We start from the raw sequence: 25,449 nt of genomic DNA, 5'->3' as shown, positions 1-25,449 counted from the left end.
TTTCCCAAGGTATACATTTGGGGAGGGCAGATGATCGGCGGGGGCATTTTCAGGCTCTTCCTGGAGAAGTTGCAAGAACCCCGCCGCGAAGCGGGGATGCCGGGGGGCTGAGGGACCTGCGGAGGATCGTGCCGGGGTGCCCGCAGGCTGAGCAGCGGCACCAGGCAACCGAAACGCGCCTTTCCCGGAGGGCGGGAGGGCGGGAAGCGAGGCAGTTTCGGGAAGCCGCGTCCCCCTCCCCTCTCCGCCCCCCGCCCGAGCCCGGACAGCGGCGGGGGCGGCCTCGGGGAGCCGGCCCGGGGGAGGAGCGGCGCGGCGCGGCGCGGAGCGGAGCCGCACGGCGCGGCCGCTCCGCCAGCCCGGCCGGCTCTGCGGGGAGGCGGCTGCCCCAGCGGGGCCGCCCCCGCGCCGCCGGGAAGATGGATGGGCACGTCCTGGGATGGATCGTCCTCCTGTGGATCGCAGGTAGAGGCGCGGGTGGCCCCGACGTCCCCACGCCGTGCCCAGCCCGCCGGGCTCCGCGGCGAAAACTGGGGGGGGGGGGGGGTGGTGTGGTGTGGTTTGGGGAGATGCTTCGGGGGGAGCCGGCGTTGGGCCGGGAGCTGCTCGGGGCCGTCCCGCGGTGCAGTTTGCGGAGACTTGGCGAGAGGGCTGGGAACGGGGGGCAGCCCGTGCCTCCCGCCCGGCCGGGGCGCGGGGCAGGTCCGGGCGGCCCCCGGCGCTTCTCTTCTCTTCTCTTCTCTTCTCTTCTCCCCGCTTGGGCCCCGCTCGCCGCGGGGAAGGCGGCCCGGGGGTGTCGGAGTGTCCTTGGCCGCCGTGAGAGAGGGATGGCGATGAACCCCCGGCTCCCCCCGCCCGCCCGTGCCGTGCCGTGCCGTGCCGGGAACAATTGCAGGAACTTCTCCTTCAGCCGGTGTCCTGACCGCACATGCCGTCTCAACGGAGGTGTGAGAGGAGGGGGCTGCCCTGCCTCTGGCCCGGCTTCCAGAGGGCAGGGTTCTCGGGGGGCCTTCCCGTGACGGTGCAGTTCGCCCAGGCCTTTGTGAGCGCAGGACGGGATTGCCCCCCAGCCCAGCTCGCCGCCACCGCTCGGCTCCCGAAAAGCTCGGGCAAGTCCCCCCCTAGGGCAGGGGAGCCGGAGAGGCGAGCAGAGAGGGCTCAGCGATGGGAAAGGGCAGGGGGGACAAGCTGGAAAGGGGCTGAGTCTGAGAGCTGGGCAGCGAGGAGAGGAGAGGGAAGGGATTCCAGCAGGGTGAGGGCGGCGGGGCAGCCGGGAACCGGGGGGAAAGAGAAAGCCGTGTCAGGTCAGGAGCAAGATCTGCCTCCTGTGAGCCGATGCAGCAGCCAGGAGCAGCAGGCTATAGGAAAAGCTGCAGTAGGATGACTTAGCCAGGCAAGCTGGTTACAGGCTGGAAGAAGAAACAGACACACTTGGGTTAAGTGGCATATATTTCCCACTGTCACCTATCTATCCCACAAAAAAGACCTCAGCCTCTTCCCTCTTCCTATTCGGATTTAGGATTCACAAGCAGTAAATTCGGCTTTTAGTCATAACACCTCTCTCCCACCACCCACCCACCCCTTTCCTTGCATTTTCACTCTGAGTCATCCTCAACACCGGTGCCTGCCTACTGCTCCCTTCCAGGGTTTCACGGCCTCATCTGGGGCTTCAGCAGCTTCCAGCTCATTCTCCCTCCCTTCTCTCCCTTCCTCCTTCCCTGCCATTTGGCTGCTTCCAAATGTGTCCCACTTCAGTGAGTTGGTCTGGAGTGCCAGCGCACCCGCAGCTGCCCCTCCTTTCCCACGAGCCGTAGTGGTGTGCTGATACATAGCATCCAAGGACCGGCAAAGGAGTACGGGGTGTAGCCAAACGTGACATTACATTCCTCCCTCTTTCTAAAGAGCTTCTTTATCTCGTCATGTCAGGCTAATCAGGACTTTTTTATCAAGCTAAAAGACCGGGCTGTTGACACTTTTCTCCTTCCACTGAGGGCAGTCCACGATTCCTGGCAGCGAGCACTGTTTGGAGCATGCAGGGTCAGTGCAGAGGGAGAGGTACCGCTGCAGTGGGAAGACCTTCCAGTTTCCTCTAGCCCCGTGGTTTCGAGACAGGACTGCGTGCTGCTGGTGCTGTGGAGAGCTGGCAGGCACAGGCTTCCGGCAGGCAACAGGTTATCCACAGCTGTGTGCTGAGGGATGGAGGCGCTCAGTGCTCGCCCGCTCCCCGCCAGCCTCCAGCCGCTGCTGCCCAGCCATAAATCAGGGGCTGATGTCCTTTTTCACAGCCGACAGAAAGCAGATAAGCAAAGATGTGTGAGTGTGTGCGTGCGTGTGTGCACAGAAAAGGGGCTAGCAAACATGGATTCAAGATTTTCCTCTCCCCAGTGGCTGTGCAAAGGAATGAAAGGTCGGCATCAAGGTAAGGAGCCCTAATCCAGCCACAGTGGTACGCTGCACTCTGGGGAAGAGTAGTGGGGGTTGGGAGGTGGAGGGGCCAGAGTGCAAGATGGGGAAGAAGCAGGGAGACAAAAGGGAGCGCGAAAGAGAAGGCTCTGGTTCCCTTCCCTCCCCTCCTCCCTCCTCGAGGTGGGCTGAGAAATTTCTAATCAGCACTTTCAGTCCCTTTCCTCCCAGCAGCAATTCCTCTCTGTCCTTTGTTTGTCTTTAATTTTTGGCTCTTGCATTTATCTTTTGTTTGGTTTTGCGCATTGTGAGCTCTTAGGGCAATTTCAAAAAAATCCTGTGCGAGGCACAATGGATTTGGTTTGGCTTCTCCCCCTCCTGTCCTGCTCTCCCACGTGCCTGAAGCGAGTGTTTTAATAACAACAGCAAACGGATGAAGAGCAGGTCGTTCTTTATTCCTTCCTGTGAGGTCACACGGGTTAAGATATGTGTGGAACTGTGCTCTCATTCTATAAAAAGAAAATACAATTTGCCAAGTATCCTTATTCCCTGTGTAAAGCCTGTTCTTGTAAATTACCGAGTGCAGCTTGATTCTGGAATGATTCCTCCCCTCGTGTTTACCATTTTCTTATTAATGCTGTAATTTCTAATGCATTTGAAAGAGCATAGTGCTGCGCTGGCGACTGAACTCCAGTTTTAGTACAGAACAAGCAGATCAATTTTTTTCTGCCTCACAACTTGGACTAAGCTTGGAAAAATCACAATTAGAAGACTGTCCATGTTAAAATGGGATCTTTTCTCTCTAATAAGTGCTTTTCCACCAGTAATTTAGCACTCAGTCCCTGTGTACTGTTGCTGTACCTGTTCTTTCCCAGCCACAGTTCAAGAGGGCAGGCAGAGGGAGCATTCTGGAGCACAGTTGTGTCTTTGCTGTTCCTGGCCAGCTGACCAGACTTCTTGGGAAGGCAGGGAAATGGTTGGACTCTTTTGCTGGCCTTGATTTAAAGTGTTCATCTGACTTCCCTTGCCTGGCTTTACAGAGCATAGCAAGTGTGGCATAACTGGGAAGAAATCTCATGTTTTTCTTACTTTGTATTCCTGTGAGGTCACCTTGAGTGAGACTGGCACCAGTGGAAATCCCAATGCCATCCCAAGGATGGGTATTATGGCTTGGGGTTACAAGGCTTGGACAGATTTTTCACATTTCTTTTGCTTTGTTCTCAGGCTTCTGATGAGTGATATTTCTGGGAATGATTTCTGGGATGCTGAACCAAGTCTAGATCAGGAGGCATCTGACAACTGTAACAGGCTTCAGACAGCAGTAAGACAGGCTGGGTTTGATCTGGTGTCCAGAGCTGAGATAATTCACCAGAGAGCATTCAGGGTGACTTTTGTGAACGTGTGAAAGGGGCTGTGGTAAGGGAGTGTAAGGAGCACAGGGAAGCTGATGAAGAGAAAGAAGTGAGGAGTAGGGGGTGTCTGGAGAGAGCACCACAGAGAATGGGGAAGATCAAAGAATAGTCCAATGCCTACTTTAATCATTTTGTACAGCCTGGGCTGTCCTACATGGAGCGTTTTTGTGTTGAGGTTCTGTGCTGTGAGTGCTGCCTGTGCAAGGCCATGCTCTTCTGCAGCTGCTTTGGATTTTCTCCTTTCCAGGTTAAGAAGCTGAAGAGCTGAAATTCTTGGTTTTGCTATGGAGCTGTTGAAAACAGAACCATGCTTTGACCTCAGCTGCAGCTGACTTGTACAGGCATTGGTTTCTTGTTTCCAAAAAAAGTTGAAAATTAGTGGTCACGTTGCTAAGAGCACAAGTCTGGTAGGAACCAGACCAAGACATGCAATTAATTTCCCATAAGCACTCGCCACAATCTGATGGTGATGGCTTTTGCTATAAATTGCATGGATTGGATTTAGTCCAACATGAGTAGGCAAGAACCTGTACAATACAATCTCAGTGATCCCACTGGCTCTCCATTCATCTATTCACACATCTTTTTATATTTTCTGACTTTCTGGTCTCAAAGCCCAGATCTTGCCCTTCCTGATTCAAGCTTGATCCACATATGAAAGTATAGATGGTGTGCCAGTATTCAGCAGTGGGGGAGAAAGCACTTTTTGAAATGATGCATAGTATCCAAGGTGCCAAAACCAATGATACTTTTGCCTAACAGTTTATTTTTATTTCTTTATTTTATTTGGGAAGTGGTATAAGCTACCCTCAGGGCACTGTCTCTTACCAGGGAACTGATGCTTTTCTGCCAAAGCCCTGAGGTAAAGTCTAGGAGTAGCTTTTCTCAGGTGCCTGGTTCAGGACCCAGTGACTTCCATTCTCCTGTGTGCACAACTGCCACTCCTGTCAATAAAGGTACTTGAAAATGGGGGATGCAATTTTTGTAATTTCATAGAATCAGCTGTACTACCTCAGGCAAGCAGTAGCATGAGCCAAATAATTGCAAAGAAGGAGATGAGATGCATGAACAGATAGGGAGACCCATGTGACCTGAGGAATAATGTGTGCTGCCTTCCTTCTCTTGGACTCAAGTCTTGTGTGCTCCAGAAGGATGCAGCCTGAGACACGTTCCACTGAACTACAGCATTTGGCTTTGCCTTTACTTCCAGGGTTTGGTGCTTCTGATCAATTTTATTCTAACTACATGATATTTAATACATTATATTTAAGGTCCCCTCCAACCCAAACCATTCTGTGATTCTATTCCTAGAAGCTGTGTAGTGGAGTTAAATCTTCCTGGGATTCATGTCATCTCAGGGAGGCATAGGCTCCTCTGGAGGTCAATGGCAAATCAAAAGCCTCAGTTATCACCTCTCACTTGCCTTCTCTCTTGCTCAGGGAAGGGGCTTAGGAAGATCAGGCACACCAGGCTCAAACCCGCCCTTACAAATATCCCCTCTGTAATCGCTTCCTGGAATTTTCTTTAATCACCAGTGAAATGTATTAGTGGTAGCTTGTGTGTAGTGTTGATTGCATAGTTTGAATGCATAATCTGAGGATAGTTCAGGAAAGGAATCAGAGCAAGGAGACAAATGCACATTGCCAATTGAAACAGACAAACCCCATACAATTATATTTCGGAAGTGTGATTATTTTTAAGCTCTTTCTCCGGGAGTGTGTGTGTGTATATATTTGTACAGACACAGAAAATCATGGATTCTTTTTATTTTCTAAGAGAAAGGATAACTGTGTTTATAAGATGCAATTGATTAATATTTTCAGACCTTTTTCTCTGGGTTTAGGAGAGCAAGAAGGGAGGAAAGCAAAACAGTCATGTAGTCATGAGATTCCCAGGAGCTAGATTTTATTCTTGTTGAACTTGAAACATTGTGAAATTCACAGTGAACAGGTTCCTTCTCTAGACTGCAGGAATTGCATTTCCGTCATGACTTTGAAGTAAAGGCTAATTTTGCTCTGTCTGCATCAGTCAAAACATAGCACAACACAATTCAGTTTCTTTTTAGTTCTATTTGTATTAAACTAGACAAAGAGCTACCACGGTGCTGTCACTAAGCTTCTCATAATTTTTCACATATTTCACTCTTTTTTTTTTCTCTGCTCTCTTAACAACTCAGAGTTCTGCCCTCTGATACATCTGAGGCTTTTCTTGTCTTGGCTACACAACATTTTGAGGTCAGCAGTTTCTTCTTGGAGGTGAGGGAGCCCTATAATTCCTATGCCTGGACATAACTGATCAGTGTAAAGCCACCATCTTGTCTTCAGGCAGTCAAACATCCTGCTGGCCTTTTTGGTGGACACTCTTACAGCAGTGACATACTACATGAATCAATTCCAGTAATTCTTTTTTGGCAGAGGAAATAACAGGTGTATAATTTCCCAATTCAGCCATATATAATTATATATAATTTGACTTAAATAGATCTAAAGTTTCCTCTGCTCCAGTCTCCCAGTCTGAGGCACTGTGTTGCTCTTAAATGCTATTCCTGGAAAGAATCCGAAAATAATACTTAAGAAGTTAATAAAGAACTTGGGGTAGGATATAGAACTTGCCAGATAATTTTCTGCACATCTCCAAAATGCTTTTTGATAGAAAAAGAATTCCTGTATTTTCCCAAAAGCTGCATTTCTTTTCTTCATATAGACATTCACATGGGGGTAGAGTGGGGAAAGTTAGTCAGATGAGAATTTGCTAAAGCTCAGCTAATCATTTATTAAAGCAGTCCCTGGCTTGCCAAACTCATTAATCTCATTAACAGGGAAGGAGGGCTGTGGTGCATGGTTAGCTGAGAGCACTGTGTTTTCTAAGCAGCGTACTTGGTTCACAAGGGAAAGATTTAAATATTCAGTGTGTCACTGTTTTATCCCTGAAGCTGAGGTAACGTGATGAGTCACTTGATCAGCTCATGCCAACATGCTGGCTTTGGCTTCACACTGTGAGGGGTCATGGAGCTGCCAGACACAGGTCTGCCTGGACCCATTGGGTTTTCAAGGTTTCTTGCATTCAGGTGCAACCCAGAAGTGTGAATCTCCAGAGAGGAGAGGATTAGACATCACCACTTGGTTCACCTTGAGAAGCAAGTGGTGGCGTTCCCTTAGTACCACATGGCCCCTCTGCCTGGTCCCTGGGTAAAGGAAGCCTGGCAGAAATGTCCCAGCTGCCACTTCCTGAATAATCTCTCTGCCTGTGTCTCAGGAAAGTGCAGGAGCTGCCTCATTCCCTGCCTGTCCTGTGGGAGACCTCAGCTGTGCTTGGTGGTACTCTGGAGAACAGCCACACTTCAGTGTTTGGATTTGGGTCCAGGCACTTCTGGCAAAACTGATAATCTCCTGTGCAACTTCAACATGGCACAAGCACAATGTGCATGGTGTCCTGCATTCATTATATGCATAATATAGCATTTCAGTGCAAATGTCAGAGCACCCTTCTGCTCCTCATAGTAGTCCCCAAGGTCAAATCCTGTCTAGATCAGTAACTCTGTTAGTATCAGTGAGCACCTTGCCTCTCTGAAATAAGCTTTCCCCTAGGTTCTGTCCATGCTGTGTTTTCCTCTCCAGCTGGGATTTACAGACTTCATTGTGCTTTACAGTTCACTGCAGACAGTGTATCACTGCAGACAGTGATAACTTGTTGAATTTAATATGCACTGTTTTATCAGCCTCTTCACTTTCCTTTGGTTCTGAATCCTGATCATGCAATCTCTGCTCGCTCTTGCTTTTCAGGTCTGCAGCTGTCTCCAGCTTGACCTTGTCTCTTCATGCCTGCTGTTATACAGTTGATGCATTTATTGCTCTCTGTCTCAGTGCTTTAGTCTATGCCTTTTTCCCCCTCATTCTAAAGATATCTCCTGTCATTTCACTTTCTTTTGCCAATTTCCATCTCCTTTTCATCTCTGCTTTCTGGAGTGGGTGGGTTATTTTTGCTGACTCCATTTCCTCTCTTCTCTACATCGTTTCTGAATCTCCTGCAACCTGACTGCAGCCCTTTGTACTTATTTTGACCTGGGCTGAGACACCTTCTCCAGCTTCTTCCAGCTGAATGCAAGCTTCCTGATTGTCATCCTGCTTATCATTCTGCTTCTCATATTTGCTCTGATACTTTTATCTTTACTCTTTTTTCTTCTTTCTTGCATTTCCCCTTATCTTTTGCTTCTTGATATCAGGAGGTCTTTCTTTGTCCTCAGTCTTTTCATTCCTCACTAAGCTTCCCCAAGTCCACCAGTCCCTTCTGCAGATGTTGTGTAGACTTTCTCTTCTGCTTTGTTGTCTTGAATGCTTCCTTGTATTTCCTCTTTTCCCCTGTTTCCCTGTATATTCCCTCTTTTCCACCTGCTCTGGGTGAGGGGTGTGGTAACACCAACATTTTCCATACTGAACCCGATTCCCTTTTTCTGGTACTGTGTGAGTGCTTTCAGACTTTGCTGCCTGCAGCACTAGGAGGAAAGCACCGAAGGGCATGTGGGGGAGTTTTGGCCATATCCCTGTGGGTGGATGGAGTGCCTCACTCTCCAGAAGGCTGACATTGCTCACTGACTCTCCCTCAGCTACACAAGGGTGTAACAGCAGTCTCCTGCATCTTCTCTGGGGCCTTAATGCATCAGGTCCAAGCTGCAGCTCTCCTGTCAGCTGCTAGATAAACATTACATGTTGAGATCCCTCTCCTCCCTTGGGAATGTGAAAAACTTGAAGGTTTGGGCCCTTTTTCTCCACACCTCCCACATGGTGCAATTTGTCTCAGTGCTACTTGCCAGCCCTGGGAAGAGCTCTGTGATTTGGATCCACTCCTTCGTGCATCTCTGGAGTTTGGCAGAGCAGGCAGCACTAACTGGGCACCAGTGCAGAATGTGCTGGTCCAGGCACTGTGTGTCGCCTGATCTGTAAAGAGGAGGTGTGGTGCCACTGAAATGGAGAGGGAGGTGACTTATTCTGCAGTGGAATTGTCAGGAACTCAGGATCTGTCCCCTTGGCTGACCTGCTGTACAAGTGGAGCATGGCCATCCCTAAAATACCTCTTCCTTATGTTTGAACCTGCCCCAAAAGCTGTGAATCATCACAGCATTGTGTTAGGGCTTCTACTGCAGAAGGATGCTACATTTGAGCCTTCAGCCCTATCATGCTGTGTTTTTCTTTGTGACTGTAAGGTATGAAAAAGCAAACTTATTTCTGTTGCCAACATCCGTGCTTACATACATTGAGGAGTGTTGCTCCCTAGCACCTGAAACAGATGGACAATTTTATTTATGTGAGGAGAATAATGCTGTGATAAAATGCAGTAGCTTTCTCTTCGAGCAGTGCCAAGGCATATGATACTCATTTTTTTTTGTCTTTTAGCTGAGGTGGAAGGGTTGCAGGTCACTGTGCCTGAGAAGAAGAAGGTGGCCATGTTATTTCAGCCTGCTCTGCTTCGCTGCCATTTCTCTACTTCTTCCACCCAACCAGCCGTGGTACAGTGGAGGTACAAATCCTACTGCCAGGACCGGATGGGAGAAGCTCTGGGTATGGTGACTTCTGGTTTGCAAACAATGAGCAAGAGGAACCTGGACTGGGATCCCTACCTGGACTGTGTGGACAGCAGGAGGACAGTCCGTGTCGTGGCCTCCAAGCAGGGATCTGCCATCACCATAGGAGACTTCTATAAGGAAAGAGACGTCAGCATTGTCCATGGTAACTCTCCTACCCCAGTGATGCTTGGTGGGGGCTGGAATGGACCCTCAGCAATTTGGGATACTGGAGTCTGGCAGTAATTGTTCACTTGAGTCCCTCAGAAAAGGCTGTGGGAAGGGAGATCTTGTAGGTCAGACATTTAGGATTCAGCCAACCAATCCTAGACCCAAAGATAATTTCCTTTGGCACTTCCCTTCAATTAACTCTAGGTCTTCAAACACAGTACCCTTTTTTCCCTTCCATGAAGTGGAAGCTTTTTATTCCTGACTTCTGCATATTGCTGTGTATATAGATTTTCCTTAGCAAAGGGGTGGCAGCCAGAGATACAAATTCAGTCTCTCCATGATAGGTTTTTCTTCCTTGCAAATGCCACTGCTGTTTTCCTAGGTCTGAAATACCAAGATTATCCTACATCTCATGTTTGCTCAGCCACAGACTTCACCAGCTTGCCCTGTCATGAACCCAAACTCACAAAGCCTTGGGCAGAGTGAAGGGAAGAGATTTCTGTGGGGTGAAATCAGGTAGGGTGGAGATGAGGGATGGCAGGGTCCTTAAACATTTTTGTCTGGAAGGCTGTGTGAGGGACCTTGTCCCTCCAAAGTACAAGGTGTCTGACTGACTGGGGAGACCACCTAGCCAGAAGTGGAGACTCCTTGGTGTGGAGAGCATGTGATCAGCCTCACAAGAGGGAGTGTTTTCCTTTGTCTCTGTGAAACCTTTTCACAAAGACTGAGGTGCTGTAGAGGAGACAGTCTAAGCCCTTCTTTCATGACACGAATAGTGTTGGGACTGTGCCTTAGGTGACAGGAAGGACAGAGGGACATTAGTGACCCCTTGTGCTCTTGTCACTTGCAGGGTGAGCTGCCTCTGCAGCATTATCTGTTTTCCCACCTACAGCCAGAAGTCCTGACCTGTTGTTTTTTCCTGAATACTGTGATATTCTAGATAAGGTTAACCCTTCTTTTTAGAAAGGAAACGAGATGGATTTGGGGACACAGAGGTGGACTCAGCATGTTCAACACTCCATTCTTCCTGTAAGTGTTGGAGTGAAAACCTGACTTCTCTTTTTTGCCTTCCAGATGCAGACCTGCAAATCGGGAAGCTGATGTGGGGAGACAGTGGCCTCTATTACTGCCTTATTATCACACCAGATGATGTGGAGGGGAAGAATGAAGAATCAGTGGAGCTGCTTGTGCTTGGTGAGGCCTCTTGTCGGGCTGCTTTTTCGGCAGATACCTGATGCATCTTTCCTCCTGCTCTCTTGCTGTCTCTCCATCCCCGTGCACTGTATTACTATGGGTGTAAGAGCTATGTAAAACAGTCCCTGCAGCACTGTCACCATTGCCTTGCACCTTGTGCAGTCATTCACACCTAGGCAAAGTGGGTGGCAAATGCTACCAAACCAGAATAGTAATGTTTACACCCACACTGCTCACACGTTACACAGGCGTAAATGACTGCAGAGGGTGCGGGGCTATGGAAAGGCAGAACCCTTGTTTTTAAGGGACAAAACAAAATACTTGCAGCAAAATGAACACTTGAGACAGAGTCTTTTAACAGCAGACACCCAGAAGACATCAGATCCTGTGATTTTTGCAGTCCTCATCCCACTCTTCTGACCTGTGAGGCTGTCAAGAAGCACTGTGTTGATTGTGTCAGTTTGGGATATTTTTTTGTGTGCCTGATAACACTTGTCCAGCTAGAGGTGCAGTGTCACAGTAATCCTAATCGGGTCTGACCTAATGCTGCCACTAACAGGACCTACCTTCTCTGTGGTGTGTGTGCCTGGCTCTGTTTCTGTTAAGCTCCCTTGAGCAGCGTGCTGAGCAGGATCAGTTCCTTCCCTGCAGGGCTTGCTTTCAGTGATGGCTTCCATGATACAGCTCACTGTAAAGGTCAGAAAAGCAGCCATTCCAACTAGAGGAGAAAAGCAGAGTGGAATGGGCCTTTCAGGGACTTTTGTTGACAAGCCTGGAGCCCAGCTGTAGTACTTCTGTACATCTCCTAGATGCCCCAGGAGAGCAAGCTGAGTTTTTCCCAACTTATCTCAAGACCTAACCATGGTTCTTGTGTGTACAGACCTGTGCATCCTGTGATGGAAATATGAAAAAGCTTGGGCTGATAGTGTGTAGGTGATCTGTGGAGGTGTACAATAGAACACATCTGTCAAGCGTTCCCTTGATCTCCTGCCAAAGGTCAGAGTTTAATTGGTGTTTATATTTGGAGCTGTGGTTATCATCACCAGGTAAACCAGACTGAATGGGTGAGTGGCTGTCACAGTACCATTGCCTCCCCTCACCCCTTTAATGGCAGCCAAACAATGGACAGTTGGAGTGGAAGGTCAGAAAGTGGAAGGTCAGTCTGGTCACTCCAGAAAACAGTGTCACATGCCTGTGTAAATCCACAGTGTGACTGTGTCGTCTGCCACTTAGGCTCAGGACCAACCTGTGTGAGTTCAGGTGAGGTTATCTCTGCCAGGTGGCAGTCGTAGCTGTTAAAATCCTCTCCTGAGGTCCTGTGTCTCTGTAGTGATGAGCTGCTGAATTTTTGTCCCTTTTTCACCTTCCTGTCTAGGATTTGGTGTCTTCCTCTTGTATATCTACAACTGTGCTCAGACACCAGTGATGAAACAGTACCATGGTAACAGGAAGAATTGGTTTTTCAGTGTGTACAGAAGGCTGTGGGGAGAAAACACAGAAATCCCTTCCTCTGGAGCTGGCTTGATGTCTCTGCTCCCAGTTCATTGTGGTTATGCTGGGGGACACATGCAGCTTAGGCTGCATGACCCTTGACCACATCTGCTTTTCTGTTCTGCCTCTGGGCCTGACCTTGCTCTTGATGCAGATCTCTGCCAAGTTTGGCAGCAGCATGAGAGCAGACTTGTCGTGGGCTTCCTTCTGCCTCATGCTGTTAGGCAGCTTCTGCATATTGCTTTTCTGAATAGAGGCAACATTCCAGCTTTTGGTGCAATTCCAGGGTTACCTACCTGTTTTCCTCCTTCCCTCTCTTCCCCTCCCACCTTTTTTGTTTTCCTTCTGCCTTTGCTGTTACTTTTTCTTTGTTTTCCTTTATCTCTCCCTATTGATGGCTAAAGGATGAAGCAGCCAGTGATGAAAATACTGTTTCTTAATATCCTGCATATTCTGGGATATTTTTGTTACATCCCATTGCTTGGAGGGGAACACTGAATACAGATGTATGCTGTAGCAATTTTACAGTCTTAGGGGACATGTGGTAAAAGGGTTTTGTTTGCTGTTCTGCTGCTCTTTGGGTGGAACCCAGATTCCCTGTTAGAGAGTTTGGAGCAGCAGAGGGATAGTGTGTGAGAGATGCTACGATTCCCAGAGCACATTGCTGTTTGCTCCCTGCTGACAATGGTCTCTCAGATACAATTTACATTGCTTATTTTGGGGTTGCTGCATGATTTCAGCATAAATTAGGATTTTGAATAGAGCAGAGGTTCTATTCACTCACGTTATCCTTGGGGCGACAGAAAATTCAGAATGGAAAAGGAAATAGGAATATATCCCTTCTAGTGGTTTCATATTAATGCCAGGATGAAAGGGCAGTTTAATATCATGTTGAAACCACGAAAGGACTGAGAAGCAAAAATGGTAGATATCATACTAATAGCATCAATAAATTAATGGAAGTTTGTTTAGCTAAAAGTGCAGGGTCCTGCTTATATACAGTGAATCATACCACGAAAAATTGATGAAAAGGCACTTTATCACGACTTAGAGCAAAATCTAAAACCTGGGCAAATTACAGTATTTATTTTTTCCTTAGGAAAGCGATCACAGAGATCTTCAGTGACCTCTTAAGCAGCCAGGGAGCCTGGATCATGATGGGATTGCATGTTGGGTTTTGTTACCTGGATGTGCCATGTTGACACACAGAGCTGCTGGTCAGCTCTGGGTAGCATCAGAGGATCCCATGTGCTGTCCTCATGTCACAGCTATTTCAGAAAAGCATACAAGCATTTATTTATATCCATTTGTGCTCAGCAAAGCTGATAGGATTTGTAAAGCATACCTAATGTTAGGCATGTGCTTATTATGTACTTTGCTGAAAAGACCATTCAGTAGCTTTTGCTTAGTCAGGGACTTTAACCCTCTCTAAGGGAATCAGTGCAGGTGAGGGAGGAGGAGTAGCAACCTCTGTCTCAGATTGGACATCAGAAGGAATTTCTTCACAGAAAGGTTGGTTAAACATTGGAATGGGCTGCCCAGGAAGGTGTTTAAGGAAAGACTGGATTTGGCACTCAGTTCCATGGTCTGGTGGTGTTTGTTCACAGGCTGGGCTCGAAGATCTCAGAGGTCTTTTCCAACCTAAAAGACTCTCTGAGTCTCTGATATATGTGCATTTTGATGGCATTTGGAATCTCCAAACAGGATGTAGTGTGCTGGAAACTGTGTGAACTCTGCTTCTGCTGCAGACTAGTCCAGAACTTAGCAATTCCACATCAGGAATCAAGTGATACTCCCTGCACTCGTGTGTCTTATTAGAAAAGGAGAACCTTTGCTGACATTACAGCTGGGCTAATGAATCCCTTTGAAATTTTGTACATTTTAATTTTAAACTTTTTAATGTGATTGAACCTAAAAGGCTGAATCCTAAATTGAAGAAAGTCTACATTTCTGTTGTAGTAGCTGGCAGCTAATGTCCTGCTTCTTGAAACAGAGACAGTGCTATTAATCATATTGTTATTTGTAGCCCCTGTGTATTTCTTTTTTATATGAGAATGTCAATGGGCTTCAGTAAAGTAATTCATTGCAGCCTTTCTGAAGGGAGCTGCATGTGTACCAGTGCAGGGATGTAGCATGCCTGGAGTAACCTTCAAACCAGAAGTAGAGTGCAGTGTCAGTGTCATCCTAGCTTTGTGTCACCAGCTCACATCAGGAAGCAGTCCAGCTTCATTGCATAGAACCCAATAAGCCTTCCCAACAGCCAGAATTTACTAACCAGGTGCAGGGACCTATGAAGCTGCTACACTGCTCCATTCCCAAGCTGGAACAGCTACAGAGCAGTGCCTGAACACAGAGTTCAGCACTGGGCACAGCTGGGCACCCTGGAATGCATAGACCTGTGCAAGCTCAGTGATGTTTGCATTCTGAGGTTTTACATAGCTTAGACACGCTTCACAAAACAGTGGCTCCATTCCCTGAGACCTGTCGAGTTTCTGGAAGAGGCCAGAAAGTACTCCACTAATTCCAGCTGTTGGTTTGATGCTTTGGTTAGTGATCTGTGCACTTTGCTAGACAGATATTGCCAGCTTTCTTTTCCATCCAATTCAGCAGCCAATTTTACATAAACTGTGTATCAGTGAAATATTATTTTATGGTTAATCATAGAATCATTAAGATTGGAGAAGACCTTCAAGATCATGGAGTTCAACCTTTGATTGAAGACCACCATCTCAACTAAAACCATAGCACTGAATGCCACGTCCAGTTGTTTCTTGAACATTTCCAGGGATGATGACTCCACCACTTCCCTGGGCAGCCCATTCCAGTGCTTAACTACCCTTTCAGTGACAAAATTCTTCCTGATGTCCAACCTGAAGCTGTCCTGGCACAGCTTGATGCCATTTCCTCTCATTCTGTCACTTCTTCCCTGGGAGTGGAGGTCGACCCATCTTTCCACACCCTCCTTTCAGGCCATTGTAGAGAGTGGTGAGGTCCCCCCTGAGCCTCCTTTTCTCCAGGTTAAACACCCTCAGCCACTCCTGATCAGACTTGTGCTCCAGATCCTTCCCCAGCTCCATTCCCTCCTCTGGACTCACTCCAGCCCCTCAATGCCTTTCTCAGAGTGAGGGGCCCAAACATAAACATGAGACTTGAGGGGCCTCACCAGTGCTGAGTACAGGAGGACAATCCCTGCCCTGCTCCTGCTGGCCACACTCTTCCTGATCCAAACCAGGATGCCACTGGCCTCCTTGCCCATCTGGACACACTCTGGCTGACATTCAGCTGCTGTTATCCAGCACCCCAGGTGCTTTTTCATTGCACAATTTTCCAGCCACTCTTCCCCAGCCTGTGGCACTGTCAGCTTTTCCAGGAAAATGCTGTGGGAGACACTCCCAAAGGCTTTATTAAGTCCAGGAAGACACATCCACAGTCTTTCTCTCATCCTCTGGGTGGGTCACCTCATCATAAAAGGATCAGCTTGGTCACGGAGGACTTGCCTTTCCTAAACCCATGCTGGATCCTCCTGATCCTCTGGTTGTCCTATATGTATAGTGTGATTCCACTCAGGATCATGTATTCCATAACCTTCCCGAGCACCAAGGTCAGTCTGACAGACCTGAAATTCCCCAAGGAAGAAGCTGAAGCTTCTCCCATTGCTATGCTTCAAATAACAACAATTAGCACTTGAGGTTTGTGTTAATTTCTGGAGACAGTGGCAACTAACACTGGTAAACTGACATCTTCTGCAGTTTATATAACCAGCCAGTATCCATATAGGCCTAAACCCAAAATTTAAAAAGTCTCACACCCATAGTAGTAGTAGTAGTAGTAAAGAATGTAAAGTAAAGAATGTAGATACATATACACACAGCATATTGTACAGTAATTAATGTACTAATAGAGACATGTGTTGACTTTCAGTGAGGATAAATCTCCACTGGGACACGTGTGTGTGGTGTGCAATGCTAATAAGGCAGTTCTTACTCAGCAAAGTGACTCAATAGCTGGTATAAATATAGCCAGGTTTGGAGTCTCTTCTATGCCAGGAGAGACTGTATAATAAAATTTGACATGATTTCGGAGATTGAAAAGTTCTTGGCAGAATTTTCCCTTAGATGATGTTGGTTTTAGGATTTTGCTCTGATTTGCTGAAAAGCTGCCAGTAGCACCCGAGCCAGTGCTCGGTCACAGGAGTTGGCAGAGTTGTGCTGGTGGCCTTGTGTTGGGGATGTGATGTTGGCCCACATCTCAGCTGGGAAAATGTCTGTCAGCAGCTCCATGGAGAGGCCTCACCAGCCTTGAGCTGTGACCAGAGGTGGGTAGTGCCAGCAGGCGAAGGAAGTGATTGGCACACTTCCTCTTAAAAATCCTGGAAAAGTGTTGATGCATTGCCCCAGACCACTGCGCTGCCACCTTTGTCACCTGCTTCCAGTGCCCCTCATCCTAGCCCAGCCTACTCCTGGTTATTTATTTCACACCGATTAGAAGTGCTACTTGTTGCCAAGGTTTTTTACCCCTGTTTTCCTCCTTATTTGCCAGCGACAGCCACACGCTGCTGCTCACAAAGCAGACCGGTGTGATTAAAAGAGCGCGGTTACTAAGGCAGCCATGGCAACAGCCTCCTCGGAGGTCTTTGTTGCCTGCTAAAACTTTGATCTCCAAAAGGGGCTGCTGCTGTTTCTCCGTCCAATTGGAAGGACGGGAAGAAAGGATAAAGTTTACTCCAAGCGGAAGAAGCATAGAGAAACACTGCAGAGCCATGCTCCCCCAATAAATCTCACAGCAGCTGCCTTGGTAAAGTGTCTGATTTACAAGGGCCACACTTCCTCTCCTGTGCTTTCCAGCCTCTCCTCAGGCCAGTGTCCCTTGCCAGGGCCTCTTGCTGTGGCATGGCTTGGCAAAGTTTTCCTCCACTGAGAAGGAAATAATTCCCTCTGTATTTGCTGCGTCCTGTAATCCCACTGCAGCAGGTTGGGCTGTGGAAGCAGCCTTCAAACAGGAAAACAGTTCAGCAGTTACTGCCATAGTTACCCAATATTTATCACATTTATGTGACTGCCAGTATTTGCCATGTTCCCATATTTACCCAATTGCCGTGTTTCTGACTGCACCTGCGCCTACTTTATTCATGCCATAATTTCTTTTCAGCTGCACCACTTACCCTAATTATTTTTGTGTCTCTTCTCTGCAGACTCTCTGCTAATTGTGTGCTTGACTCCAGGTCTTCCCTGCTCCGCTGCTATTTGCTCACTGCTCTGTCGCCTGCCTGCCTGCCTCCTGTGTATTAACTCCTGTCCTCGCTGGCCTCTGCTGTGTGTCTGCACCTCTTGGAGCTGCTCTGCATCCCCTCAGCTTTTCCTCTCCCATCCCTCCTCCTGTGCTCTGCCAGTGCAGATGGGGTGCTTGCAAGCTCCGTTGCATTTCAAGGCTGGCAGGGGCCTGGGGCGTGTGAGGTGCCTGGTGAGAGGCCACTATGGGCAGGTAAAACCCTTCAGCAGCACGGGGGGAATAGAGATGGCACACATCCCAGATCCTTGCAGAATGAGGACAAGCTCCTAGCTCTGACACAGTCACCCAGGACAACCCTGGGAAACGGGGCCATTGTCTATTCCCTCTATCCCCTCGGTGGTGGGAGCTTGCACAGAGGACACAAAGCTCTTGGGGGTGGGGACACAGATCTGTGACTCAGCAGTGGTGCTCAGCCATGGCTTGGAGTGCCTGCAGCCCTTTCTCAGGTGGGCAGAGCTGCTGTGCAGAGGTGGTGTGGCCAGATGGTCTCTTGGCAGGATGTTTTATTGAATTGTTTCTTCCCCACCAATTGCTATCTAGCCCCAGCATCTACTTTAAAACTTCCTTGAAAGAAATGAGAGGGAAGGAGGTAAGCTTAAAGCCCATGGAAGGAGCATCATGGAGAGATGGGTGCTCTGACTGTCCGCTGCCTTCTCCTACAGCCATGGGTCCAAAAGGACGCCCTGCTCTCTGCCTTGGGCAGTGTGTGACCCACCGGGCTGCTGCCCCAGGATCCTTTCTGTGGCCACCACCTGGCTCTGGGCTGTGCCCATGTTTGGGCCGGGCTTACAGAGGGCAGAAGGTGAGACCCCGTAGCAGTGCTGCCCCCACCCCTGAGCCACCCTGTCCCTTTGTCCCTGTGCTGGCTGGCAGGATGGGGGGATTTTTGCTCCACTTGTTGCTGGCAGCAGCAGCAGAGGGGAGAAAGTCACCTTCAATGAGGGACAGTGGTGGGAGCCTCCTGTTGCTGGGGCAACCACAGGCAGCCTCAGCCTGCTGGCTTCCCTGAGGAATGGTGTGGGGAAGGGTTAATCAGGGGATTTATCCAGCCTGGGGCGGGGAGGGGGCTGAGCTGTGGAAAGCTGCTGGGGCCACGGCAGTCCAGGGGTGGGCATTGTGCTCGCTGGCTGCCAGGCAGAGTTCAGGCTGAGCTGTGGTGGGATTTGCTGCTCAAAATCCCACCACAGGGATCCTCTCAGGCTTTGTGCATCCCTGCTGGGGGCTCTGGGGCCCCCAGGGCTGTGTGAGTCCTGTTGGCAGGGCAGGGATGTAAATTCCCCAGGCAGATACTCTTACAAGCCAAGTGAGACTGCATGAGCAGGGAAGTGCTGGCTGCTCGTTGGTAGCAGAGAGGAGCTGCTTTGGCTGTCTTTGTTTTTACCAAGTTCTCAGGCACTGTTATATTAAGGGGTGCTTATTCCCTGTTGGACATGTGATTCCTCTTGGAGATCAGAAAGTACCCAGCACTAGCAGGGTTCGAGGCTCTCCAGGTAGGTTCCAAATAAAGTCAACGACCATTTGAGAAAGAGTTTCTGCTGTTTAAAGGTGTCACTTCCTTGCCCTTTTTTACCACAGATGCCCTAAATTAGCTGTGTACCTCCAGCAATTTGTCCAGTGGCATCTGCTCTCACACTAGGGCTGCATGTGAGCTTGTGCAGAGGTAATAACACATGGGAGGTGAGCTACATGCTCGTGTCTGCCCATATTCTGCATGCATGTGGTTCATGTGGGTGCTGTTCACATATGCACAAAAGGCCTGCAAAAGAATTGCATATTGTTTCATCAAAATAAGGAATATGATTAATATGCACGTGGAACATAACACTGTAGTTGTGAGTGGCTTGGACACTTGATCCTTCCAGGAAATGGACTGCAAAGAATGTCGTGAAACTCTTTGTAAATGTAGATGAAAATGTTGCAGCAGACTGGTGGCAAGAGTCCTCCCTCAAAGTGGTAAATGGGGAGCAGTTATGTGAAGCATCACCATGCTATCTTTTGCTAAGGATTCTGGACCACTTCATCAGGATGGGCATTCCAGTGAGTACTAGTCAGCTCTGATGAGTTGCAACTGGCTGCAAAGCTCTGCCTGTAGTCATGGTATACTCATTATGGCTCCAGCAGGCTTCCTTGTGGACTTTTGATCTCTACAGAGTCTCTGTTGAAGCACTGAGGAAAAACGGATGGTGGGAATTTGATTGTAATAACCTTCAAGGACAGACTAGAGGCCGAGGAACTTGGGATCCAGTTCATCACTGTGTCTGAGTGCTGCCTAGTGCAGGACCTGGAGGGCATGTGGGGAGGTTAAAGGTAGCTTTCTGCCACTTTTGCATTGGCTTACCCTTAGCTGCTCCTGTTGTAATGCCCACAATGTGTGTCTCTCTTCAGAGTGCAGCTCTCCTGCCATATGCATGTCTTTTAAAATCCCAGCATGACCCTGGGGCTCTATGGGAGAGTTCACAGCCCAGCTGCACTTAGGGCTGCTCTGCCAATGCACAGGTGTGTGTAAATTACAGCTGAGCACTGTGCAGGATGTTTGCTGTGTACTGGAAATATCCCAGACGTTCTGTGCCAAAACAAACAGGCAGCAAGCTGCCTTTGGGCTTGGAGTTTGTTTGTTTCTATTTGGTTGTAAATTATAAATTTGAAGTTGACTTGCCTTTTTTTTATTTGTTTTGTTTGTTTATTCTTTTGCAAAATGATCCCACAAATTTCTACATGAATCCTTCCCTGGCTGGTTTGCTTCCATTGGGTGTTGGCCTTTGTCACACAGTCTGACCAAGGTGCTCGTGCATCTCCAAATAATTTGCACATATGCACAGCATTCCTTCAAGGCTCTTTTCCTGGAGTTGTTGGTGCACTCACAGAGCCCACATGGAGAGCAGCATCCACGGGTTTTAGAAGCACGTGGCTGATTTATCAATAGCCTTGAGTTAAGTTAAAGATGTTTCATATCCGTAGAAACTACATCAGTACGTTTCAAAAATAAAACTGTGTCCTTTTGTTTAAGGGCTGTTGTGCATTTCCAGGAGCTTTTGCATGTGTAGAGCATAACTCCAGGAAGATGTTACCATGTAACCATGCTAAAAGGGACTCCTTTTTCTTGTCATTTTGTGCCTAGATTGGAGAAACTCTGTTCCAGATTCTTTCCCCCCAGCTCCGCTGATAAAGATAAAATGCAAGGACACAGAAATGGCAGAAGTGCAGAGGCAGACACCAGGCATCGAGCAGGATGACATCTGTGCTTGATAGGAATTCACATAACGCAGAGTGCAAGTGGGCTGATGAGGAAGGGAGCTGGAGGCTAAGGCAGGGGCTGGGGAGTGTGTTTTTCTTGCAGTAACCTCTCTCCTTCTTCTCCTCCTTCTGTCTTTTCTAGGCAGGACAGGGCTGCTTGCTGATCTCTTGCCCAGTTTTGCTGTGGAGATTATGCCAGGTATTCAGTCATTTCACCCTTAATCATCCATTCCTCTGTCATCTTGTCTGTTTATCCTTCTGCAGCATCTTTATGTGGTGTATGTTTCACTTGTATGTGTGTTTTACCTGGGGATTTAAAGAGAAAAGCCCATCAGTTACCGGGAAAGTGCTGGCTTTGGACCCGAGAGAGCTGAAGCTGGGCCATGCTGGGAGCCAGCATACAGAGATGGTTGACGTCATGCCAGGATCAGTGTGAGAGCAGAATTGCCAGAGCTGTTCTGGGGATGTTTTCTGTCAAGCTCTCTGCTCTTCCCCTGCTAGCACAGAGGAAAGTGTGTTTCAGCCTGGGAGACCCCACAGCCCTGCGTGGCTCTGTGTGTCAGCTGCTCCTGTGCAGCCACTCCGCTCCCCAGAGCTGGCCTGTGCTCTGCTCCACCACCACCACAGATGGCAGCACAGCAGGTGCTGGGAATAGAGGATGAGCTAGCACCCCATCAGTGGCACAGCCCCTCTTGTGCTGCATGGCCAGGCCACGTTCTTGGTAGCACCAGGTGGCTGGGCCTGACGTGAGAGCTCTGTGCCTGTGATAAATCCCTTGCTAGCCACAACTAGCGAGAGCCACCAGTTCTGGCGCTCCTTGCAGGGGAGACAGAGGCTGTGCAACAGATTGTTCTTGAAAGGGGAAAGCTGTGAGAATATTTAGCCCTCGAGTCATCTGATCATTCCCTGGTGGTGCCTGAAGAGCACTTCTTTCACACGTTTGTGCAAAAATGCAACTCCACATAAATGTGTGAAGCTGTTTTCGAGCCTGTCCCAGAGATGCAAACAGAGAGAAGGCAGACACTCACCCACCTCCAGTGTAACCCAAAGCTCCATAGAATTCCTGCATTGCAGGAGAGGGATTGGTCTTTTCAGCATAGATAGATAACAGTTGATTCTCTATTGCCTAACACTTTTCCCCCCGTTATTTAGAATTTTATTGAATGGGTATAAAATTTTGGTGTGTAGGCCAGATATCTTTCTGGTGCCCTCACTGCATGGGTAGACAAGAAGAAAGTCTAAGATGCAGCAGCAAACCACATTTCAGTGGTGTTGCCTGAGTAAAGAAAAGCAGATACTTCTGTGAGCACAAACCAGACAGTGAGGACACAGAGCATGTCAGCTTGGTAGTCACTTGAATCTCAGCATTACACAGTTGTATTGGGAACTGGTTGAATCCCAGTTTTGTTTTGTTTTGTTTTAAAGGTAGAGCCAGCAGGCTTTTTCTGCTGTTCTCTTAACCTCATCAGAAAAGGAAATGGTCTAACATCCTGTGAAGTAAAATCCCGTCTCACAGGTCCCTGTGGCTGGGACACTGATTTCAAACATCCACTTTATATGCTGAGTGAGTCTCCTGCAATGTGCAATGTACACACTAATCTGACCCCCTTTTGTACTCCTAGGATGTTTTCAGAGAGACCACAGATACACTTCTAATGGACTTGCTGTCTGTTTTTTCCTCTACCAGGCTTTTGTCCTTTATGGAGTGGTTGTGAACTGTTCACTAATAGCTCTGGAGATCTGACATCTGAGTTCCACTGGATCGCTGTGGCTGGCCACTTGTGTCAAGCAGTACCATTTCACCTCCTTCTCTGTGTCCATGATGGTTGCAGAAAACAAGATGAGAACACAACAAAGAAAAAACCACTAAGATGTTGCTTAGATTGGCAAATAGATTAGAAAGTAGAGGACTGGAAAGGATAGTCTGGCTCCCCATCTTGCATTCTCTCCCCAGCACCATGTAATTTCATCTTTCTGTAAGATTAGCAAGCTTAGGAGCGGCCTAAGGTTTGGCCTTTTTCTTTCCCATTGGCCCACTTTCTTTGATGGGCTTCTTTTAGCTTCTCTCTACAGCACTGATCATCTATTTCTGTCCATTTATGTAAGATCTTTAACTATAATACCTGCTTTTCCTGCTGCATTTATCCTCCTACCATATTTACAGGCAGGAGCTACATCTTCCATCAGCCTTCTGTTTAACAGAGTAACTCAGCAGGCTTCAGCTCCCCTGCTGCCAGGCAGGCTCCAGAGTCCCTTCATCCCTCAAAAAAATCCATGCTCTCCACTGGCTTCAGCCTAAATTTGTCTTTTCTGCTGCACAGATGACCAGAGCTGTATAACATCAGCTGTATAACATCAGCTGTATAACATTCAGATGAAGTCAAGTGCAGAGGAGGCCTTGTGTGATGGCATTGATATTTTCTTAATACTGCTGGAAATTCTTCTCTTGTTTGGCCTAGGATTGCATGTGCCATTTTTGGTGGCTGTATTGTGTGAGTGGTGACAGTAATGCTGTGTATACTTGATCATTTCTCTTGTTCAGTTCTTCTCAACCAGTGAAGTCCTGTTCAGAACAGTAATTGTTCTTATCTTTGAACCTGTGACACTGAAAGTATTGCTGCATACTTTGAAATTCAGGATAATACTGCATTTCATATTTCCTATTTTAGTCCCAAGGACAGCTGGCCCTTTGTATAACTTGTCCCAGTCTTTAGTGACAATACATCCCTACTGCTTACTGTCATGATATTTTAGCACATTCTTATTTTCTGTGTCAAGGTAATTTATGAAAATTTTAAGCAAAACAGATGCTAGAAGCAGAACTTGAGGGACTGGGTCAGTAATCTCTCAGCTCTTGCTTTCCCATTCATGAATACTTCTGCCCTTTCCTTACTTGTTAGCTGAATTTTTCTCAGCATATAGTAAGTTCAACCCCAACACATTATTCCACAAGAACCAAAATTAAATGCAAATTTAAATGAAATTTATGTGTGTCAGCCAAAAAAGAAATAAAGGATAAAAAAAAAGAAAAAAATTCACTTCGCACTTCTGAAGTGTTGATTTGTAGATGCCAGATCTTTGACTGACATTTTTCAAAGGAAATTTTAAATTCTAGATTTAAAATGGCATTTTTCAAAAGGGGAATTGTTTGTATAAGAGTTAAGGAAAACTCCAGCAAAGTAAAGATTCATACTTCTGTTCAAACAGAACGCTGTGGATGGATCAAAAATGACACTTCTTATTTTTGCATTGTATTAAGAACTAGGAAAAATTCTATTTTGAATGGTCCAAGCGAAACATTTTTCCTTGACTTTTCAGCTTAGCAACACAGGTGAGGGATGCACTGTTTTTCCAGATTCTTCATGCACATTGCAATCCTTGTGTCAATACTTCTTCATCTCAAATAATAGTATACCAGGAGACTTCAGTGAATGCTGGACTTCTGCTTGGATATAGTGGTCTGCTGCTTTTTTTTTCTCTGAAGTGGGGATAAACTCTTTCCCACTGCAGCCCCAAACAAATGTCTTTATTTGCTTTTTGCCCTGTTTCTTAGGTGGTTGAATAACCACCAAGTCTTTTCCCCACCTGCAGTCTTGCTTTGAGATAGGTTGCTGCATTTCTCTGACTTAAAACCAACTCCAGGCCTCCTGTATGTTCAGAGTCTTGTAATTTCTTGGTCCAGATGTGTTCACTGATCATTCCCTTAGTCTGTGGAACTCCTGTGTGGCTGTGGGTACTGCCTGGCACAGGCTGAGCCTTGCTCCCACCACATTTTCCAGCAGCAAAGTTTGAGAAACCTTTTCTCCCTGCCCTTCCCCTTTAAGCCCCATCCTGGTTTTTGTGGGCCAGCTCCTGCGTGCTTTCACTTGTAGGGTGTTTTTCAGCTGCTCTCTTTTGGGGCCTGGCACACATCATCTGAGGCTTCAATGGGGGAGGGAAAAAGTGGTTGTTAGGTTTCCTGGCTGGCTGTGGTGCCTGAATGGGATGTTCATTCGGCACATTCAAAAGAATAATTGCGCGCGTAGGCCTCGCTGCGAAGGGGCAGGCCTGGCTCGTTCGCTGGGCTATTTATAGCCTGCTTTTCACCATCTCTTGTCCCATTAAAACCAGAATGTGGCTGGGAAACAAACACACAAGCAGGGCATGAACATGGCCGAGAAGAATGAGTCTTTGATGAGGGCCAAACGCTAATGGAGCGCGTCCTGTGGCATTGGCGCAGGTCTGCTGTGGGGTGAAGGGTTTCTGGCCGGGGAGCCAGGGCTCCTGCTTCTGTGCTGCTCGCCTCTCAGCCTGCCAGGGATGCTGCCAGAAGGGACCACATTTTGGTAGCTCATTTCTCACTGTCATGTGCCATTTCTGCTCTGACACAAGATCAGGAGTACACCTAGTCCTAGACCCACAGGGAGTCATTCACCTGTTATTCACCCGTATGTTTTGTCCCCATGCTCTCCGCTGGCAGGATGTTGCTGACGTTCTCTTCCACAGCAATGTGCAGTCCTGTAAGTATCTCCCTTTCTCCCCTTGTTTTCCAGAGTGGGTCTTTGTGGGCCTGGTGATCCTGGGGGCGTTCCTGTTCTTCCTCCTGGTGGGGATCTGCTGGTGCCAGTGCTGCCCGCACAGCTGCTGCTGTTACGTCCGCTGCCCCTGCTGTCCTGAGTCCTGCTGCTGTCCCCGGGCGCGTGAGTGACCCTGCCCAGG

General features: G+C 48.0%; 1 protein-coding gene and 1 long non-coding RNA gene across 10 annotated transcripts in view; one reads left to right on the top strand and one right to left on the bottom strand.

The window, feature by feature from the left end:
* Positions 1 to 285: 285 nt before the first annotated feature.
* Positions 286 to 25,449, top strand: part of ILDR2 (immunoglobulin like domain containing receptor 2) — a 38,775-nt gene continuing 13,611 nt past the window's right edge. For 4 of the 9 annotated variants that reach the window (XM_064411031.1, XM_064411030.1, XM_064411029.1 and 1 more), the window contains exons 1-5: positions 2,055 to 2,419; positions 9,206 to 9,538; positions 10,618 to 10,737; positions 20,894 to 20,950; positions 25,284 to 25,430. In XM_064411031.1, coding sequence (XP_064267101.1) covers positions 2,197 to 2,419; positions 9,206 to 9,538; positions 10,618 to 10,737; positions 20,894 to 20,950; positions 25,284 to 25,430 — 880 coding nt within the window. In that variant the 5' untranslated portion in view covers positions 2,055 to 2,196. Of the gene's footprint in view, positions 466 to 2,054; positions 2,420 to 9,205; positions 9,539 to 10,617; positions 10,738 to 20,893; positions 20,951 to 25,283; positions 25,431 to 25,449 lie in introns of those variants that run through there. The other 5 variants (XM_064411035.1, XM_064411034.1, XM_064411033.1 and 2 more) reach the window with 3 other exon arrangements.
* LOC135295019 (uncharacterized) lies at positions 13,289 to 25,288 on the bottom strand. Its single transcript, XR_010357064.1, has 2 exons — positions 22,875 to 25,288; positions 13,289 to 21,057 (listed from the first exon to the last, which is right to left on the bottom strand). It is a non-coding gene; the product is annotated as an uncharacterized LOC135295019 (long non-coding RNA).

This window comes from Passer domesticus, chromosome 2 (assembly GCF_036417665.1).
Source record: "Passer domesticus isolate bPasDom1 chromosome 2, bPasDom1.hap1, whole genome shotgun sequence".
In the NCBI taxonomy this organism is placed as follows: domain Eukaryota; kingdom Metazoa; phylum Chordata; class Aves; order Passeriformes; family Passeridae; genus Passer; species Passer domesticus.
This window is presented reverse-complemented; position numbering and strand designations above follow the sequence as displayed.